General features: G+C 37.8%; 2 protein-coding genes across 3 annotated transcripts in view; one reads left to right on the top strand and one right to left on the bottom strand.

Annotated features, from left to right (window-relative positions):
* Positions 1-3,514, bottom strand: part of gigyf1a (GRB10 interacting GYF protein 1a) — a 37,656-nt gene extending 34,142 nt beyond the window's left edge. For both annotated transcript variants that reach the window (XM_048185846.1, XM_048185847.1), the window contains exon 1: positions 3,271-3,514. The gene's annotated coding sequence lies outside the window, so the exon portion shown is untranslated. The remainder of the gene's footprint in view (positions 1-3,270) is intronic.
* A 987-nt stretch (positions 3,515-4,501) lies between these two features.
* Positions 4,502-10,524, top strand: fis1 (fission, mitochondrial 1). Its single transcript, XM_048185851.1, has 5 exons — positions 4,502-4,580; positions 5,096-5,228; positions 5,333-5,409; positions 6,019-6,124; positions 10,254-10,524. The coding sequence occupies exons 1-5, from the start codon at positions 4,536-4,538 to the stop codon at positions 10,352-10,354; spliced, it is 462 nt and encodes a 153-aa protein (XP_048041808.1). The 5' UTR covers positions 4,502-4,535; the 3' UTR covers positions 10,355-10,524.
* The last annotated feature ends 11,823 nt before the right edge of the window (positions 10,525-22,347 follow it).

Raw genomic sequence — 22,347 nt, 5'->3', positions numbered from 1 at the left:
TCCAACAGGTGTCTGTGTTAGTATCCTATAAATTCAAAGGCCAAGCATGCATAAAAATAATCTCTCTTCTTTTAAAAACATTTTCTTAAAGATATTGTCTTCATATGGAAGCCTGTTTCCTCCACTGAATACAAAATTAAAAAGGTAACTGCGACTGTTTATCTCACAATTTAGACTTTTTCTCAGAATTGTGTGATATAAACTCACAGTTGAGAGCTATAATTCAGAATTGCGAGATATAAACTCGAAACTGTAATAAAATGTCAGAACTTTTTTCCTCAGTATTGAGAAAAGAAGTCAGAATTGCAGGATATAAACTCATAATTGCAAGAAGGAAAAAAAAGAAAATGCGAGATATAAACTCACAATTGCACAAAAAAAAAGTCAGAATTGTCAGTTATCTAGCATATTAGAAAAGTCAGAGTTTATTTCTAGCAATTCTGACATTATAACTTTTTATATGTTTATCCCGCATTTCTGAGAAAAGTTTGAATTTTGAGATAAAAAGTCACAATTATCTTAAAAAAATTTATTCTGTGGCAGAAACAAGCACTTAGCCTTAGGAAACGCATGGGCTGTGTCCGAAATCACCCCCTACACCCTTAAATCGGGCACTATTTGAGGGGACAGCCATTTGTAGTGGTGTCTGAAACCACAGTGGACGTTATCAAGTGAACTCACTCAATCCCACAATGCATCGCATTAATAAAGGTACAACCGACGTACGCTCAAAAGCTAGAGAATACCCATAATGCACCGTGTGAGTCGCACACCAAATGAATTCTCGCATCTGATCAGAAGATGGCACCCACAGCTGAATCATCCATACATCCATTTTCCAAACTGCTGGTCCAATGTGGGTTCAGCGTAATATCATACAGGTATAAATTCCTTTTTAATTGATAATTAAATTGTTTAATTAAGATTTATAGACAGTTTCCATGTCAGAGTTCAAGATAAATCTTTTCATCTTACTACTGGAGCTGCCAATTTGCTAACTTTCAAATAGCCTAATTATTAAACAGCAAGCACAAACTATGCAAAAGCGCAGCCCTTCAGGCACACTTAGTGTCTGAATCTGCTCACTCGCTTTCATTCACTCCCCTCAAGTGAACTACATCAGTGGACTAATGTAGGGAATAGTGGATGAGGGTACAGGGGGCAATTTCGGACACAGCCATGGTGTTATCTTAAAGTATAATAGCTAAAACTGTTCATTTTTGGCAAAGTTCACCAAAGTTTGCCAAAAAAACTATATTTTGGAAAGGGCATCTGCACTCAACTACAAGAGTTTGTACAATCAGGATAACATGTAGATGGAAAAGACACATCCCAGGTGTTCCGTCAACAGCACCCACAGATGTCATAGCAACAGAAATATCCAAGCAACAGAGCAAACGGGGGAGAATAAATAGTATTCACTGGGGGAGTTTGGCTCTTAAACATAAAGTACCACATGATAATACATGTTAACCCAAGAAAAATTGAAGACACCTGTAACTTAAACCACAATTAGGAATACATTAGTATGTCTGAGAGTGCTCATAATTCATCACTGAACATCAACGTCCTTATGCACAGCTGCCGCACAGCTGCCAAACAGTCCAAAGAGGCGAGAATGTCTGATTCAAAGAACTGTTTGAAGAAAAAAAAAAAAAAAAAACTGATTCAGTGATCCGATTCAGATGATATATATAATATAAAATCAGACGTTCTAATTTGTTACACTGTTAATTTAAGTTTAAGTTATGTTATAATATTTGACAATATTTTCTTCTATTATACAGATGTTTTTATTATTGTTTTATGTATGCTTTGGCAATATTGTATGATTTACAGTCATGCCAATAAAGCAATTTCGAATTGAATTGAATTATATATATATATATATAGAGAGAGAGAGAGAGATGTTCAAATTTGTTACACTTTTAATTTAAGTTTAAGTTGTTATAATATTTGATAGTGTTATAATATTTGATCATATTTTCTTCTATTATACAGATGTTTTATTTTTGTTTTATGTATATATGCTTTGCCAATATTATATTATTTACAGTCATGCCAAGAAAGCAATTTTGAATTTGAAAAAAAACAAAAACAAATGAAATTTGAATTTGAGAGAGGGGGGGGATATATAGTATATCCCTGGCATCATGCACAATAACAAATATTAAGCCCAATTTGTTTTAATAAGGATACAGGTAAGTTTTACTAATAACGATGTTTATAGTAATTTCATGTGCACCCGTTTGATGCAGTCTTGATTCAGTTCAAGTTCATTAAACAAGGTCAATTATATCTTAAATATAATTTGATTAACTAAAATTAAATTGACATTTTGGTTAAAAATGCTCTGACTTTATAACACACTTAAAACGTTCTTTGTTATCTATGCAGATGCTGATAAAACTGATGTACGATAGTCATAACTCATACATATATATACACACACACGACGTTAATAGTAACTTACTTTGCGTCTTGTAAGTAAAGTCCTTCACTCCACAAAATGCTCTGACTAACTTATGATTCTCGACTCTAGGAATCTGACAGATCTCGATTCAATCAGTCAGTAAGCTGCTGATTCATTAACCGCGATTCAATCCAATCGCTTAGACCCATTTTGTGAATCTGTTCAAATAAATTCAATGAACAGATCCGACTCAAAAGAACGAGTCGTTCACGAATGGGACATAACCACAACTAACTAACTAACTAACTAACTAACTAACTATTTTACTCGGCATTAGACCATTCAGATTCGATATCGTCCTCGCGCTCAACACAAACGTAAAAAGCGCCTATTTTCTAACAGGCAAGATGTCGCTGTTCACTGTCTGCGCTGAATGAAAACGACCCTAAAAGCAGATTGATGTCGTTTTTCTATCGATTGGACGAGTTCAGAGGGGCGTCGCGTGAACTGGGAGGGGGAGTGTGCATGTGCATGTGCATGCGCGTGCCCTGGCTGCACACTCCCCCTCCCTGTGCACGCGGCGCCCCTCCAAACTCCACTCCGCTGCTTCCCGTGGCCTTCAACCCACGGCCACAGCTGCCTTGCCAAACATACAAAAAGCCTCTCTACTTCACAGCACGATTTATTCCCATTGAACCAAGCGCTGGCCTCTTAAAGCTCCTTATGCACTAAAATGCATTTGTTGCTCACGCACACACCGACCTTCCCCTTCCAAGTTTGCATGAAACTTAATGCAACACCCATCTGCCATTTAACGCTTCAGACATTCAAGGAGAGAGAGGCACACAGTTGCTGACCGTATTTCTGGAGCTGTCGATGCGATTTTACTGTCCAGTCGCCCCGTCAAACTCTACGATCTTCACTTTGGATGCATGTGCAGTTGTTTGTGTTCTGTGCTCCTCCTCGAGAATCGTGTTCCGTTTTTACTGTTTTTTACTCTCTCCCTCTCCAATGGTCGTTGCGTGTTGATGTCTAGTACGCTCTTGTTGTTTGTGTTTTAGGGAAGATGGCCGTCCTACTCGGTCATACCACGTGATCAGAGTGTAGAGCTGCTTTCAGAGGAGCGTGAAGATAGCGCCCCCTAACGAGGGGCTTGAAATGACTAGGCTACAGGAAATGCATTTGTCCAAAATAAAAGCCACTATAATTACGCTACTAAAATGATTGGACCGAATAAATAAAGAAACAAACAAATGCAGAAATAAGTAAATTGGCCAACCCATGCTAAAATTGTAATACTACTACTAATAATAATAACAACTAGTAGCAGTAGTAGTAGGGTATTTCTTCAACTATAATCCTGTCATGTAGGCCTAATTCTCACTTTTCAAGCTTTGATTGGTTTATTTAACTTGTCTACTAACAATGGACAATTCTGTCTTTTTTTAACGAAATTGATGAACATTCCCGTCACATGTAACGTGTTCATTCTGTGGTGTAAAAGATATTTTAAACATTTTTGTTTTTTATTTTTTTTGCCAAGACTAGCTAGACTATTGTGTACCCTAGTAAATACACACAATTAAATTACATTTTCGACCTTTTTATAATTTCTTCACACAGCTGTCTCATGTACCATGCATATCAAGCTCTTCACTTACACAAAATTTCAATAATTTACACAACAAACAAATAAAATAATGTAGGCCTATGTATTTTTCACATTTTAAGTCTGGCACTAGAGTAACAATAAAAATGTATACATGGCATTTGAAAAATAATAAAGGCATAGTGAATTTTTTAGGCATTTTTTTATTATTATTTGACCTTCATATAAAAAGAACCATAATAAATGAAAAATATATCACTAACAATAATGCCATGATGGTTTAAATAGTAATATTATATATATTATAATAGTATAATAGTAATGCCATTTATTCTGGTGTACCAAATATAGCACATGGTAATCATTCAGTGCCATAGTATATATCAAAAATACCATGGTTTATTAAAAATGGGAAGATTTACACAGCTGCAGTTACAACACTGAAACTATGACATAATCACTGACTTTTATTTTGACAGCTTCGTGAACAATCTAGTGTTTTTTTCCGCGAACATGGAGGCGATTGTGTCAGATTTAGTGGCACCAGAAGATCTAAAGGTAAAACATTTTATTCTTCACTTTAGTGACTGCGAATCCAAAATGACATAGATGTCGTCTTGATAACAAGGTTGTGTGTTGTATATCGGGTTATAATCGGGGTTTCGATTGACGCAGTTCTGCTGTACATCAACAACAACGAGCATGACGTATATGTTGTATTTTTGTATCCTCTACTCAATGTAATGTATTGACTTTTGTAATAGTAGACCTTCTGTTATAAAGCCTAAGCTTTCTGAGGATAAAAACCTATTAACCTATAAAACACCTATTTTATTAGTTTTGTGGCTTTAGTATTACACCTATCGTTTCACCTAACGTTACTATTTAAATGGAAACGGATGTTTCTCTGCTCTAATACACGATAGAGGTAAAAGTCTTTCTAATAAGTCTTCTGTAGAAGTTAGTGTGTGTTTGTCGGCCAGGGGGAGCACATGATCCTGACATCATCCTCCCACTGATGCAGCTGAGTGAATGTGATTCCCATCCAACTGCTGTGACTTTTTGTCTTCTAGAGGTTTGAGAAGAAGTATAACGCAGAGCTGGTGAAAGGACCCGTTTCAAAGGAAACCACTTTTGAGTATGCCTGGTGTTTGATCAGAAGCAAGTACACAAATGACATTGTAAAAGGAATTCACCTTTTGGAAGGTAAGTGCTTCAGCATTTTTGGTTAGTTTTGTCCTGCTTGAGCTCCAGCAGTAATGTTTTTGTTTTAAAATTCAGTAAAAAGTGATTCAGTTTTCTTTTACCAGAACTGGTTCATACAAGCAAAAAAGACGATCAGAGAGATTTTCTCTTCTACCTTGCTGTTGCAAACTACAGACTCAAGGTGGGTTAGCATTTTCCCAGACAAATCCATTTTATAATCTGGGATACTGTTGTCACTGCTAATAAATGGGTTTTATATCACATATCTTTGTTGTCTAATTAAATTGTGTTTCTCAACTTTGTTCCTGGAAGCCCTGGTAAAAATGACTTTACTGCATACTTTCAAAATCAGATCAGATCATTTCAGTCACTTTATTGTCACGTCATCATATAAACAAGTGTAATGTATAAACGGTTCAATCAGAGTGCCAGATGTAGTTGTACTAGAGGTAAATCTCACCAAACCTGTCGAGTACCTGTCAAGAGATATATATTAACATATATTAATATATCTTAAAATGTATTTTATTCCTGTGATGCAAAGCTGAATTTTCAGCAGTATTACTCCAGTCTTCAGTGTCACATAATAATAATTCTAATAATAAGCAGACATAATGAGAAGGGAGACGTCTGGAAATGTTTTCTCTATTGCAGGGCCTCCAGAAACAGGGTTTGGAAGTACTTGGATAAAATTGAGTTTTTAATAAAAAAATTAATAAAATAAATGTAATCTCTCTCCCTTGGTTTGCTCTCTTTACCACCCTGCATCAATCTTTTCTTGTTCTCTCAGGAGTATGAGAAAGCACTGAAGTACATTCGTACTCTGCTGAAGAATGAACCAGGTAACAAACAGGCCCTGGAACTGGAGAAACTCATCGACAATGCACTAAGAAAAGGTGAGATACAATGGCATTTCAGCCAGACAAGAATAACATCAGTCAATGGCCTTTTTAAATAGGATTTTGTGAAACACTACTGTTCAAATTTTGGGGTCAATAACAATTTTTAAAGGGAATTAATGTTTTAATTCTGAAAGAATGCATTAAACTGTTTAAAAATGATAGGAAAGACTTTTACATTGTTACAAAAATATATATTTAAAATAAATGCTGTTTTTTTTTTCCCCAAAAAAAATATTTAACAATGATTTTTTTAATATATAATATATATATTATATAAACACACACAGTTTACAGTATCTCACAGAAGTTAGTACACCTTTCACATGTTTGTAAATATTTTTTTAATATATAATATATATATTATATAAACACACACAGTTTACAGTATCTCACAGAAGTTAGTACACCTTTCACATGTTTGTAAATATTTTATTATATCTTTTCATGTGACAACACTGAAGAAATGACACTTTGCTACAATGTAAAGTTGTGAATGTACAGCTTGTATAACAATGTAAATTTGCTGTCCCCTCAAAATAACTCAACACAGCCATTAATGTCTAAACCGCTGGACACAAAAGTAAGTACACCCCTTAGTGAAAATGTCCAAATTCGGCCCAAAGTGTCAATATTTTGTGTGGCCACCATTATTTTCCAGCACTGCTGGAAAATCCTCCACTCCTTCCACACCTCCATGACGACAGGTGTGTTTGGGGTCATTATCATTTTGGAATACTGCCCTGCGGCCCAGTCTCCGAAGGGAGGGGATCATGCTCTGCTCATTCATGGTTCCCTCAATGAACTGTAGCACCCCAGTGCAAGCAGCACTCATGCAGCTCCAGACCATAACACTCCCACCACCATGCTTGACTGTAGGCAAGACACACTTGTCTTTGTACTCCTCACCTGGTTGCCGCCACACACGCTTAACACCATCTGAACCAAATAAGTTTATCTTGTGGTGCATCCTAATTCGCGTACGTATGCACTATTCTATGACATTTTTAATATAAATAGTGTGAGTAGTGCGTCCACACTGAAAATTCCAAAAAGAAAAAGTACACTTGAAATACCCGGATGATGCACTAAAATAACGGAAAAAACAACGTGTGGAATGTTGGACACTTCATGCACTCAATTGTTGTAGCTTTAGTTACGTATTGGAGGGGGAGAGGGTATCAGACTCCGTTGTTAAATGACAGAATAACCTTATACAATTCACGCACTACATGGATGATTACATAGTGCATAAGTACATAGTGTATATGTGTATAGTGCGTCGTTTGGGACGCAACTTTGATCTCATCAGACCACAGGACATGGTTCCAGTAATCCATGTCCTTAGTTTGCTTGTCTTCAGCAAACTGTTTGCGGTCTTTCTTGTGCATAATCTTTAGAAGAGGCTCCCTTCTGAGACGACAGCCATGCAGACCAATTTGATGCAGTGTGCGGCGTATGGTCTGAGCACTGACCGGCTGACCCCCCACCCCTTCAACCTCTGCAGCAATGCTGGCAGCTATTTCCCAAACACAACCTCTGGATATGATGCTGAGCACGTGCACTCGTCTTCTTTGGTCGACCATGGCGAGGCCTGTTCTGAGTGGAACCTGTCCTGTTAAACCGCTGTATGGTCTTGGCCACCATGCTGCTCAGTTTCAGGGTCTTGGCAATCTTCTTATAGCCTACGCCATCTTTATGTTGTTGTGGCAAAAAATCAACTCCGACTCTACTGCATAAGAGACAAACACTTCCAATTGTCTTTAAAGCTTTTATTTCTTGCAAGAAAGGTCAGACAGGTCATACAGAAACACAAGTAGCTGCAGAGTGTAAGACCAAGAACGAAAGCTTCCCCTCACTTTTATATCTCTAACCTCCAAGGCCGAAGCCTCTGTCCTTTTACCATATTAGGAACATCTCTTAGTGGCTGTAACTTTCCACACATGTTTTTAACATACATCTTGCATGTCCCCATACCATATCTTGCTCTTTCTATTTCTAACATCTATGTTAACACTATGTTAAACATTACCACTTAAGCCAACATCATACCATGTTCCATAAGCATCATATTTCACAAGAATACAGGTAAAAAGCATATGAAAAATTAAAATTTCCACAACAATGTAGAGCAACAATTCTTTTTTTCAGATTCTTTGCCATGAGGTGCCATGTTGAACTTCCATCAAAGAAAAATATACACTAACAAGAAGCGACACTCAATAGAACGTTCCATTGAAACACCATTTTGTGGTGAAAGCGAGTCGTCGGTCCACTAGTTTCTATGGCAATATCAGCTGCTTTGTTAAAACAAAATGTACATTAAAGCTAAAATCCAACTTGAATGATGACAACACAAAATAAAATACTATCGCTAGTGATCATCAAATCCTTTTTACAGTTTATTTTACACACGTTGTGTTTAAGTCTTCCACTTTTTCACAAAACCTTTTTTCTCTCTAGAAACGCAGTTGGGTTAAAATTCTTTAAAAGATCTAGTATTAGCATTATAAACACTGAATTAATACCAACATATGAACTTAAATTAAGGACATGCATCAGAAAAATTAGGAATGTTGGACAATAAATATATGAATAACAGCTTGATTTTTCAGTGTTGTCTAATGTCTGTTAAAGCAAAAGTGTCCAAAAGTGGGAATTATGGGATAACGGACACAACAATGCATCATGTATTATAAGATCGTTATGTTTGTTGCATGATCCATTAAAACGTACAATATAATATATTTCAATTCAGACCTAGTGGAGTGATACTATTATTACTATTACTCCACTAGTTCTTCTGAAATATATTGTTCGCTGCAAACATGATGATCTTAAATTTATTAATTATTAATTTACTATTAATAAATGTGTGAAGTTACATAAAATGTAACTCAATAAAGTAGGCTAACTTTACCTCAGATTGGGGGAAGGTTGGATTCCACAGCTGGTAAAATAAAACATATATAAGACAATACAACATTTACTGTAGGAGCCATAAAATTTACTGATGATTTAATTTGAAAAATGTTCTTTTGTGCTTCTGATTTGACAGTGAAATTCGCCGATTTTGGGTGCGTAAGATGTGAAGGATTCAATGGTCCAGTTAGTATTTTCATCCCATAATGGCGGCCGTGCTACCGGAGCGCCATCTAGTGGCTGTTACCCAAAAAGCATCAGAGTGTCGCCTCTTGGGTTCTTAGCTCTTTGCTTCCAGTGACCAGTATGAGAGAGTGAGAGCGATAACACCAAATTTAACACACCTGCTCCACATTCACACCTGAGACCTTGTAACACTAACGAGTCACATGACACCGGGGTGAAAAAATGGCTAATTGGGCCCATTTGGACATTTTCATTTAGGGGTGTACCTACTAACTTTTGTGGTCAGCGGTTTAGACCAGTGGTTCCCAACCACGTTCCTGGAGGCCCCAACACTGCATATTTTGTATCTCTCCTTTGTCTGGCACACCCATTTCTCGTCTTGGAGTCTCTATTAATGAGCTGATGATCTGAATCAGGTGTTTTTGATAAAGGAGACATGGAAAACATGTAGTGTTGGGGGGCCTCCAGGAATGTAGTTGGGAACCACTGGTTTAGACATTAATGGCTGTGTGTTGAGTTACTACTTTACATTGTAGCAAAGTGTCATTTCTTCAGTGTTCTCACATGAAAAGATATAATAAAATATTTACAAAAATGTAAGGGGGATGTACATATATATATATCTCACACAGAACAGAACTGTTAAACAAAGCCAATAAACTAATGAAGAGGGAGACTGTGTTCTCAGCACTGTCAAAATAAAAGTACCGCTTCCAACACATGGGCCAGAGAAACTTGTCAGTCGATACGATAATTAAAAATTGTCAAATATTGCCCAATATATCAGTTGACCACTGATAACTAGTGGCAGCACCTTGAATCTCCAAGGAAATAACATCAGGAATGGTACGTGTATTAACATAAATAAATATAGACCTCAAGCAGAATTTGATGTACATGTAAACATACTCATTGTGTTTTATTGAAAGTACAAGTCACAAGTGATATCAGCAAAGCCAAAGGTAGTAGTGAATAAATCTCAGCAGAGAAGTGATCTTTTTTTTCCCATTCTTTTCAGATGGTTTAGTTGGCATGGCGATCGTTGGCGGTATCGGATTAGGTGTGGCCGGATTGGCTGGTCTTATTGGTTTGGCCGTGTCCAAAGGTGCAAAGTCCTAATGTGGAGTTCCCGAGAAGCGTACTTTGATTCCTTTCCTCTTCAGAAAAGAGACTTAATGATTTCATATAATCATATAATCACATAAATACATGAGGAAGCCTCCCCCTTTTTTTATTTTGTATTATTCTGCCATGTCTTTCATAATAAAGTAATATTTTACCTATGTTTATTTTGCCTTATGATTCTCCAGTTTTTTTGGTATGTATAGAAATGTGGGGTTGGAATAAACTAAAACTGTATGTTTTTTTCCTCTGAAACCTTTAATTTATTAATGGAATTCAACTACAGAGGCTTGCCAAAGATTTGCAGTACTGGATAAGATTATTGTAATAGCATGCACTTTTTTTTTCTTGTCTTTTTTTTTTTTCCTACTTTTAAATATACAACTGTATTTACATTATGGGTAATCAATATTTTGATAAACTTCAGTAATACCTCATATCTGTTAAAGAATTAAAATGTGTGCTTACTAAAGTATTAAGGTGTATTTACATGCTTTGCACGTCTTATTTGGCTGGTTTGATTTGGAAGTGTCATGCGTGACCAGGGTCAACCTTGTAATTCATTTTCTTACAAGTCTTTGTTGTCAGCACAGTTTATCACCCGTCGGTTTACATGTGCTGTCAACTGTGACGTGTGTGTGTGTGTGTGTGTGTGTCTGTACAATGTTTTATAACTTCTGCTCCTGGATTTCATACTGAAACTGCACAAAGAGAGTTAAAAGATTGCGATCCTGATTCAGATACCCATGCAATCTTATTTTTAAATGACAATGATTAATTTGTCTATTAAAGGTGCAATAGGTAATTCTCTACAGAAACATTTTGTGTTATAATGGTTGAAATTCTCCTCGTATCTTGATAGCAATCAATATTTTTAAATGGTCTAACTGTATTTTTATAAATATATATATTGTCTGTGGAAGGCATAAGACCATAAAATGTTTATCCAATCATATTAGGTCCGAATGAAATAATATGATATACTACCTGCCTGTCAATGTACATTTTTACATACATTCCATTCAAAACATTCATTCACCTGTGTTTTTTAAAGCTTTTATGTGTCTTGTGAAAGGCAGATGCTAACAAGTGGCTAAATGGGACAACAATTTGTCGGGGACATTAAACATCATCAGCTGAACAGGTAAACTCATCTACTCACTATAGTCCGCTTTCACAGTTGTGTTTATAATCGCGCTCTTGAAAACTATCGTAACTCAAACTTTCAGGGAAAATGTTTTTAAATAAAGACTAAAAGAGTTGTCGGAAGCTTGGGGGCAGACATATTTGCAAATTACAATATGTAACCGTGACGAAGTATTAACAAATCAAAGAAAACCATGAAAGGCAAGTAAAATAGAAAAATATTATTTTAACTAAATAATTGAAAGTGAAAGTGACCCATACTCAAACTTCAACCTCTGCATTTAACCCATCAGTTAGAGCACTCACATTAGTAGTGGGTAGTGAATACACACATTGCAAACTGTGGACACACACCTGGAGCAGTGGGCAGATATTTTTTGCTGTGGAGACTGGGCAGCGATTGGAGGTTAGGTGCCTTGCTCAAGGGCACCTCAGCCATTTCCTTCCGGTATTGAGAATCGAACTGGCAACCTTCAGTCTGACTCTCTAACCATTATGCCACGACTGCTCCCAAACAATATAGTAGAAAGAACAACATTTATAGAAGAATAAGTTCTTGCAAGGGGTAGTAAGAAGCTATAGACCTTATGTAGCCCCGCCCCTTTTCAGCGTTGCGCTCGTTGTCTTTTGACTTCCGGTTTGTATTTCCACAGCGATATTACATTTATGAATGGACTGCTCGTTTTAAAATCTTCCCGATCTACTGACATTTGTTAAGACATCTGCTTTAAACATAACAATGCTCGTGATAACTTTCATTAACTCTACAACAAGTAAATCCACTTAACCAACTAATTATTCTTTGACAGCTTTGCCATAGAAATGTACAGAGCTACCGCAAAACGGAAGTTCAAAGACAATTTTACAAAGATGGCGGCGCACTTGTTTCTCTGGTAAATAAAGTCTATAGGGCACTTAGCTCATTGTAGAAATTGGCTACTGTAATGGCTTTTTCAATTGAAAAGGTACAAACAGAAGCGACAAAAGCTCATTTGTAAATTGAAGAAAGGAAAGAGGGGTTTTCAAAACTCTGCATTGTGAACAGTCCTTCTCAAGTACATCAAACTTCATTTGTTTGTATTAAAGAGGATTTACACGTAATAATACATGACATTTTACTCTACAATTGAGACCAAAACAACAACAAAAATGCTGGGTGGTTTCAATATCAATTTCACAAAATTGGCAAAGAGTTTTCTCCAATATCAAATTTTGATTTAAGGAATTGTTTAAATGGGTATATGTCATTATTCATTCATCATTCATTATTTTAAAATCAAGTTCTTTCCCTTTAAGGAGACTTGGAAAGGTAAGATAATTCATTCTCATTTCCTTCACCTCTTTCGGGTTAAAATCTTTGAAAATATAACAATGTTTAATTCGACTTGGATGAACTCTGTCAATGAAAACAATTCTAATATATTTGTTGTTACATTTATGATCTCGAATAGACAATTTACCCAGACAAGGAGATGGGAGAGAGAATGCCACAGAGTAGTGTGAAAGAATCCCTTTTACCAATAGTACCATGTTTTTTGGTATGGCATTTACAACTGTGTAGGGTGACATACAAATCCATGTTTAGGAGTTTAGGACGGAAAAAAACAAAAAAATTGTTATTGAAATCATTACCATAGTTGTCCATAATGTTCAGTAGGGAATTTTATTTATATATATATATATATATATATATATATATATTGAAGATTTTGCACAATAAAAAGACTGTTGCAAATACTCACAAAAATAATTATCACGATGAACAAATCATGTAAGAATCATAAACTTATGTTCATCACAGACCTTATTTTCTGCAATCATCCAAAAGCCAAGGAAAACCCTAATGAGTTTTTGTCGAGGGGATCAGGGTGATGAAATTATAGGGTTGACCTACAAATTATGTCATCCATGCACCACTCTATATTGAATCATTCATTCAAACCAATTTTTTAAAAAGAATTAAAGTTCATTAAATATTTTAAATAGATCGCAGCAATTAACATTTTGTCAGAACCTCTAGTAAACTACATGTTATTGTTTAGTTGTCTATTCAGAATCGTAGGAGAATCATGATCTCCATTAAAAAAAAAACATTGCTGGAGAGGCCAATGTAGTTTTTTTATTATTATTATTTCAGTTTGATGTGCATTATGTTCTAATTTTACTGCCTAGTATACTTTATACTAAGGCACTTTAAGGTACTTTATCTAGACTGGTCTTTTGTTTGCGTCAGTAAGAGAGGGTTCCCACAATCATAAAACACTCGGAAATAGCAGGGCATTTTAAAATTGTGATTTCCAGGCATGGAAAAGTCATGGAAATTTCTATGGCTCTAAAATATTTAATTGCCTACAGAATTTGCTCTTACTGAGTGCAATCTCTATAAAATCACTGGAAAAGACCTTCTAGTCAAAAGATCTGGAAATCATGGTAAGGAAAAACTGATCGTAGAGTTTCTGATGCGCTCTGAAAATGCTGGTTAAATAGTCACTCACAAAGTCGTTGTCCTCCGTGCATCATTAGCTCAGAGGCTCTCAGACATGGGAGTATCTCGAACATTGATTTAGGGCAACAACTATCAGACCTTGAAAGTAACAAATTCCCTGTAAAACATGTTTATTTAAGATAATAGCTGATAATAGCATCCAATTTAATGTTGGGTATTCGTTCTTCCCACATTATTCATCTCAGGGACTTACGCACATGTGAAGACATCTCAGCTTTACAATGCAGAGGTTTATGGTTGCCATTAGTAACATCATTTTATAACACAGTATTGAGGTTACTAATTAACTGTTAAAGCAAATGATGAAAACAACTCTCTCTTCTATTTGTCTGTCTGTCTGTGACTTGTCATGTCTTAGCTTTATTGAAGTTTGTGGGAAAATCAAATTCAAATCAGAAATGTCAGAATAACACATTTTTAAAAAGTCGAGCTCCCAAAAATCATTTGATCCCATGAAAGTCATATTAGTGTTGTAAAATTTTAGATGAGATTACATTTGGTTTTAATTTTCTCATATTAATCTTTATTTAGTAAATGGAATGGAGTTCATCCATTTTTGTATTACAGCAAATCCAGAAAGTCTAATCTAAGAGTGTATGACTGAAACACATACTGTCATTTTCGAATCAGTCAAACAATACAGAGGCAAAGGTTTTCCTTGTTATTTACTACGTATAAATTTTAATTGGCTCACCTGTTGATGTCACAAGAAATCATAAAAAAGATTTACAACATCCTGGGTTCAGAGCTCAAACATCATTTGCTCATATCCTTCTTTAAAGTATAATAACATGACACTTTCTTTGTGTAAAAAATATCCCCACAAATAATTTCCCCACAGCTGATTCACACACACATCTCATGACATGCTCCAACACAAATTACACCCATGGTTCAGTCCTGATCCTGGAAATAAGCCTTCCTGCAGAGTAACCAAACACATTTTACCAGCTAACCTTGGCCTATATCTTTAGTTTTACAAGTGTCATTTAAATGACACTGTGACATATCAATTACATGTCAATTTAATCTCTGATAAAGAGTTGAATTAATGCCAAGTTTGCAGTGTACAGGCTGCCAGGTGTGTTAGAGCAGGGTCTGAACTGAAAGATAGATCAATCTGAAGGAGGATAGATCTCTAGGACCATGATTCAGCATCCCTGCAAAAAATCTTCTTTCTGACAGGACTTGTATAAGCTCTTTTTATGGTCCCCATAAACATCCAGCCATCAAAAGTGTCATCAGCGATTTTAGGAGATGTATAACCATGTGTGAAAACTATTGTGTTTGTTAAAAGTGCAATTAAAGTAAAGTATAGCAATAGTCAAGCAAGCTAGTCATAAACCTGACCTTTAAAACCCATGATCTGCTTATCACACGCAAGCAGTACATGTGAGAGTTACACATTAATTATTCTGTAGATATATTTTGATACATTGACTATATATATGTGTATGCATGTATGTGTGTGTGTGTGTGTATGTGTGTGTGTGTGTGTGTGTGTGTGTATGTATATATATATATATATATATATATATATATATACACTGCTCAAAAAAATTAAAGGAACACTTTTTTTAATCAGAGAATAGCATCAGGTCAGTTAAACTCTATTGATCTGGGTGCGTTTCCCGAACAACGATGTAACATACTTGGTTACTAATGTAACCTCAGTTACCTTAGATACGGAACGAGTACTGCATTAAATATTATTATTCAAGACAAGACGCATATGGGGAAAACTCCTATTTTCTCCGATTACTGAAGCCTGTTTTATTCACGCAGTGAAAACTGCATGGCCATTGGTTCGTGGACTTAAATGAATGAACCAATGATTGTGAGCGAGCCCATTGAGCCCACCAAAAGGGACGGGGTATCGGGCTATATATGCGGCTGTCTCACCATGGCAAATCGATTCGACTGAAGCGACGCACGAGGCATCTGGCGTGTAGCTCGGCAAAGTACGCTGTACTTGTTCCGTATCTAAGGGAACCGAGGTTACGTTAGTAACTGAGTACGTTCCCTTACGATACTACACTTTGTACTGCGTCAAATGTCTTATTCATAAGACAAGACGCATATAGGGGCGATATTCCATCCCGAGCATGGTGGAAGAGCACTAGAAAAGGGCTTGCAACAGATACTCATAACACAGGATAGCCTGAGTAACAGGTCTAAAAATACTGTAGTCATCTTCCCGAACCCCTAAGCCAAGGCACCAGTGGGCCCAGGGCCTATATAGGAGCACAGAATAAAGTTACACCCGGACATGGTCGGAGTTATAACGGAAAACCATAAGCTGGTTTTAGCAGTGAGGCTTATGCAGAAAGGACCTGCGACTGAAGTGCAGGAACGTCCAGATTATAAAACCTGACAAATGTGGACGGTGAGGCCCAGCCAGCTGCCGCACAGATGTTGGCGATAGAAACACCACAGGATCACGCCCACTAGGAGGCTATGCCTCTAGTGGAATGCGCTCTCACACCTAAGGGGCATTGAAGTCCTAAGAAGGATTAAGCGAGTGCTATAGCGTTGACTATCCATCTGGAAAGCTCAGGCTTCGTGAAAGACCTTTCGTGCGGCCACCAAAGCAGACAAAAAACTGTTCAGGGTAGAGGGAGTACGGCCTCTGTCCATTAAGTCTTGAAGGAAGGATAATATCTGGGATATGTCATAAGTCAATGGGTCTTCGCCCCGGGCTGTGCACCAGGCGGCAAAGACGGACCATTTAAGAGCGTAAAGGCGTCTAGTTGATGGGGCTCTAGCTTGTGAGATAGTGTTTAAAACATTCTCTGGGAGGCTAGTAGGCTCCCTTTGAGAAACCACACATGAAGATTCCACAGCTCGGGTCTGGGGTACCATATCACTCCTCTCACTTGAGAGAGGAGGTCTCATCTCAGAGGAATCGGCCATGGCTCCATAACTGAGACAGGTCTGAGACCCATGGATGGAGCAGAGGAGCCACCTGGAAGACCTTGTGGGCACCGGTCTCTGCCAGAGTGCAGAGGGGCTTCGAAGAGAGTCTGCCCTGGTGATTTATGAAGGACACCACTGTCATGTTGTCTGATCTGACCAAGACATGGTGTCCCTTCAAGAAAGGGAGGAAAGCTTGGAGAGCTTGATATACTGCCAACATTTCCAGATGGTTGATATGAAGCTCGCTTTCTGGGCCGTTCCAGGCGCCAAAGGTCGGATGGCCGTTGCACAGAGCTCCCCAACCCAACTTGGAGGCATCTGTGAAGGCGACATTCCTCTTGGTCATTGTCCCAATTGCCACGCGATGCTAGAACCAGCAGGGATTTGTCCAAGGGGCCAGGGTTCCAACGCACACCTATCTGGATGTGAAAATAAGCGTCTTTCAGATCCAGGGTAAAGAACTAGTCTCACGGGCGCACTTGTGGGAAGATCTGCTTCAAAGTGATCATTCTGAATGAGCGCTTTAACAGGGCCCTGTTCAGACATCTGAGATCGAGGATGGGTCGGAGACCGCCATCCTTCTTGGGAACGAGGAAGTACCTGCTGTAGAAATCTGACTTGCTGAGTGCTGGAGGAACCACTTCTATGGCTCCCTTAGCCAGCATAACATTTACCACGTGCGCGTCCTTGCTTTCAACAGAGGTTTGGACCACTCCATTGAATAACAGGGCCCGTTGAGCGAACTGAAGTACATAACCTCGTTTTACACTACGGAGATGGCCTGCCAGGCCTCGGCCCGTGTGGCGAGGGGCTGAATTGGTTCTTGCACTAAGTCGCCGTGAGAGACTGTGGTGCGTGTATGGGGTGAAAGAGGAAATTTGCTCTCTTTTTGAGAATGTTCGTTTTTTTATTGTATCAGCTATAACAGCAGTGCACTGCCAGGGCGTTTGAACAGGCTCTGTGGAGGCAAGGGGGCAGGGTCATGAGGTGAGCCTGACCACTCCTCGCCATCCAAAGCCGCCAAGGATATGCCTTCATCCAGCGGCTCTTCATCAGATCCCCCGAATTAGACCAGGTCGCTCGCGATGGCAGAGGGGCGCTGGTCTGGGCGGGAGAAATGGACGGGATAAACCTCTCTGTGGAGAGAGTGAGGCACGCGGGACCTGAGCCGACGTGAGCTCACTCTCATCCGAGCGCTGAGATCCTCTGCCCCGCTGTTTTTTCCTCACATGCGTCTTGTCTCATGAATAATAAGACGTTCGACGCAGTACAAAGTGTAGTATCGTAAGGGAACTCGCTGCTTCACTACCATAGTATGCCATAGCTAATTGAACAAATCAAATAGTTAGTCACAACTGTTTCCAGAAACCGTATTTTCGCAAACCTGTCATTCAACCACATTGGTGAATGAAGTCACGCAGGTGGTGAGTAATAACTTCTTTAAATGAATCCGTTTGAAATCGATTAAAAGCTAGATTTTTTGCTATAAATTACGGACATGGCATTAGAGGACTAATTCTCATTTTCCTCAGTTATTGTGCTTTATTTCCAGATTCAATCATAGGCTCGTTCTTACGTACTAGAGCACGTACACACATGCGCACTCTTCACTCTGCTTAAACTCTCTAGACAAACTAAAATATGTAAATGACATTTGTATATATTCAAAATAAAAGATATACATTGTACTTAATGTCAGCTTGCTTATTTTGCTCAAGATAACGATTTATTAAGTCCATATGTCATAAAAACAAGAAACTATGCTTCTAACCACAGCTCGAGAGCTGTCGTTCCAACTAGTTTGTGTTGCATTTTGCGAATGTTCGTCTGAACTATAGTTTCAGGAAACACCAAATTATTGAACTATGTTAATGACGATGGAACTTGCGATGTTAGTTGGCTAACAATGCTTTTGGGAAATGCACCCCAGGTCAGTTAAGTAGCAGAGGGGGTTGTTAATCAGTTTATCAGGCAACAATGAGATGACCCCCAAAACAGGAATGGTTTTACAAGTAGAGGCCACTGACATTTTTTTCCCCTACTCATCTTTTCTGACTGTTTTTCACTAGTTTTGCATTTGGCTAGGGTCAGTGTCACTACTGGTAGCATGAGGCGATACCTGGACCCTACAGAGGTTGCACAGGCAGTCCAACTCCTCCAGGATGGCACATCAATATGTGTCATTGCCAGAAGGTTTGCTGTGTCTCCCAGCACAGTCTCAGGAGCATGGAGGAGATTCCAGGAGTCAGGCAGTTACTCTAGGAGAGCTAGACAGGGCCGTAGAAGGTCCTTAACCCATCAACAGGACCGGTATCTGCTCCTTTGTGCAAGGAGGAACTGGATGAGCACTGCTAGAGCCCTACAAAATGACCTCCAGAAGGCCACTGGTGTGAATGTCTCTGACCAAACAATCAGAAACAGACTTCATGAGGGTGGCCTGAGGGCCCTACGTCCTCTAGTGGGCCCTGTGCTCACTGCCCGGCACCTCTATTGGCATTTGCCATTGAACACCAGAATTGGCAGATCCACCACTGGTGGCCTGTGCTTTTCACAGATTAGAGCAGGTTCACATGTGACAGACATGAATGGGTCTGGAGAAGCCGTGGAGAACGTTGTGCTGCCTGTAACATCGTTCAGCATGACCAGTTTGACCCCATTGAGATCTGATGTGTTTTCAAAATGTTCCTTAAATTTTTTTGATCAGTGTAGATTTCACTGCAATTCACTGCATTTCATCCTTTCATTATACAGAATTTACAAAGCCATGTATTGCAACATACTTATTTCCTTTTACTGGGAATCGATTTTGGAATCATTATGTTAACCTTACAAGATATGGTTTGCCATTTTGCCTATTTTCAGAATATCTTAGTCTCACATCAATAAAATAAGTTAATCACTTATAGGTCTTTGTACAGTAAGAACTTAAAATCAATAGGCTCCATGTTGTTTGGAGAGATTTCACAATAATCTGGATACTTATTGTCAAATCTGAAAGTTTTGGTTATTGCTACATGAACTTCAGCCTCTAGTGTGTCATATTTTAACATCATCTTTTGTTCAGAGATGGCTTTTTCCTTCTTAGCCATTAAACATTAATGAAGGGGTTGCATGTCATGTGACATTTATTTAAACTTGTTGGTCTTTCTGTGCATTTCGGCGATATCATCATTGTGACTAAATCCTATTTTGTTAATGTTTACTCTCTTAATCTAGACATTGGCAAGGTGTATGGTTGTAATATAATGCAATATTTGTTTAAATATATTGTTTAAAAATATTGTATGAAGTTATAGTAATCTTTTTCATATAGTCTTTTAATATGCTGTATATAATGTGCATTACATTGTACAGTTTCTATTGTTTTTTCAGTAGGGACTTAATCATGACATTGTCACTTTATATTCACTTTATTTATTTATTTTTTTATTTACCTTTGTGTTTATATGCCAAATGTCTTCTGACTGTGTGTCTGTTCTGTGTTTAAACCTCCTCATAAGCATTTCAGTGTTCATTGAACCCTGTATAAACTGTGTAAATGACAATTAAAAAACCTGACTTGACTATGATGTAGATTCTTGAAGTGAGGTTTAGTGTATGATTGTGAGCATGCTGGTCTAGGCCAGCCAATGAATATATGAGGATATCTGAAGCAGTTGAAACAGATAATGAAACAAGTGATAAAGGCTATAGTAGATAAACACTGTCAACAGCTTCTTCAGTTGTTCATTTAATCACTGCACCCAGTAGTTCCCTCTTTTGATAGTGTCCTTTTAGGACAGATCCAAAACATTTTACTAAACTTCTGAGTAGCCTATTAAAATCCACTAAAACTATCTAGGCCCGGTTAACGTTTAAAAAGAAAAAATTACAAACATTTGTAGTAGTCACTGCTTCTTTTAAAGGGGCTAAATGTCAGAATGTTATTAATCGCTTTTATTGCCAATGAGTGAACAGCTTGTAGTGAAACTTAAAAGACAAGACCTTCCCCGACAAGACAAGCCAGAGTACCCAAGGGCTGAGGTGGAGCGTGTGTGAGCGAGGACAGAGGCAACGCAGAGGGGAAGGAAGAACCCACTGCAGCTGGAGGGATGGAGGGAAGTCCGTGGCGGAAGAAATGTGATGACTAACCAAGGGGGAGCCGGCAGGACGAGGGAATCCGGTGGAGCCGCAAGTCCGAGGGTAGTACTGTTCAGAAACAGTGGTAATGATAGGGTGGGAGATGATAATTCCTCACTGAAGTTGATCAGCCAGTCACATTATGTGAATGAAAACAAACTAAAAGTCCATGATAATTAAAACTAAACAGAACAGACTGTGACACTCTCATCTATGAAGGCCTCAGTCATTGCTGTAGCTTGCATGTGTTCCAGTCTGTTCTGTTTATGTGTTTTTTCTTTGACTACCTAGTGAATCGACGCCCCAGGGCACAGTTGCCACCTTGTGGATAAAAAAATTTCTGCAAAAAAATTAAATGAGCATGTGCGACCTGCGCATACAAATATGCGGTTACAAAAATCCTGTGGTGCGCATACTCTTCTGATGGCAAAATTTGCGCCACGCGCACTGTACGCTGACCCTCCTGTACACGTAAAAAGTGACGTACACTTACAGTTTTTCTCAATTGTTTACACACAAATATTGGTACTTGAGACACAATGACCACAGCATGTAACTCATGCACCAACCCCCTGAACCAATTCTGCTAAACTACAAGCACAATTCCTGCTTTACACTCACATTGCAGTTCTAAAACACACTTTTTTCAAAACACTACACACAATTCTCTGCATTTGGCACAATTTTCGGGCAGAAAAATCTCTTGTTTTCACATGGAACACACTGCCATTCAAATATGCACACTGACTCATCACATGGGCAAACACCTGTCACACATTTTTACAATTAGCAAACAGAGCTTTAGCATAAAAGGGCAACAGGTGAGCTCTTCTGTTTTGGAGCAATGGATGCCAACAATGGAAACAGAGGCAGAGCAGCATAGTTTTTTTTTACTGTAACTGTATACAGTAAATTCTTCTGTTGTTTTGTACGGTATGTGCAACTTTGCATTGGTTGGGATGTGCACTGTACATTGTTTTTGTTGGAAAAATAAAATATATTTGTTACCGTGTATTTGTGTGTTCTGACTATATATACATACATATACATATATATATATATATATATATATATATATATATATATATATATATATATATATATATATATGTATATGTATGTATATATATATATATATATATATATATATATATATGTACATGTATGTATATATGTATATATATATATATATACACACATACATACATATATATGTATATATATATATATATATATACACACACACATACATACATATATATATGTATATATGTATATATATATATATATATATATATATATA

Source organism: Megalobrama amblycephala, linkage group LG3, assembly GCF_018812025.1.
Source record: "Megalobrama amblycephala isolate DHTTF-2021 linkage group LG3, ASM1881202v1, whole genome shotgun sequence".
Lineage (NCBI taxonomy): Eukaryota > Metazoa > Chordata > Actinopteri > Cypriniformes > Xenocyprididae > Megalobrama > Megalobrama amblycephala.
The sequence above is the reverse complement of the archived record's forward strand: the minus strand, read 5'-3'. Positions and strand labels throughout refer to the sequence as shown.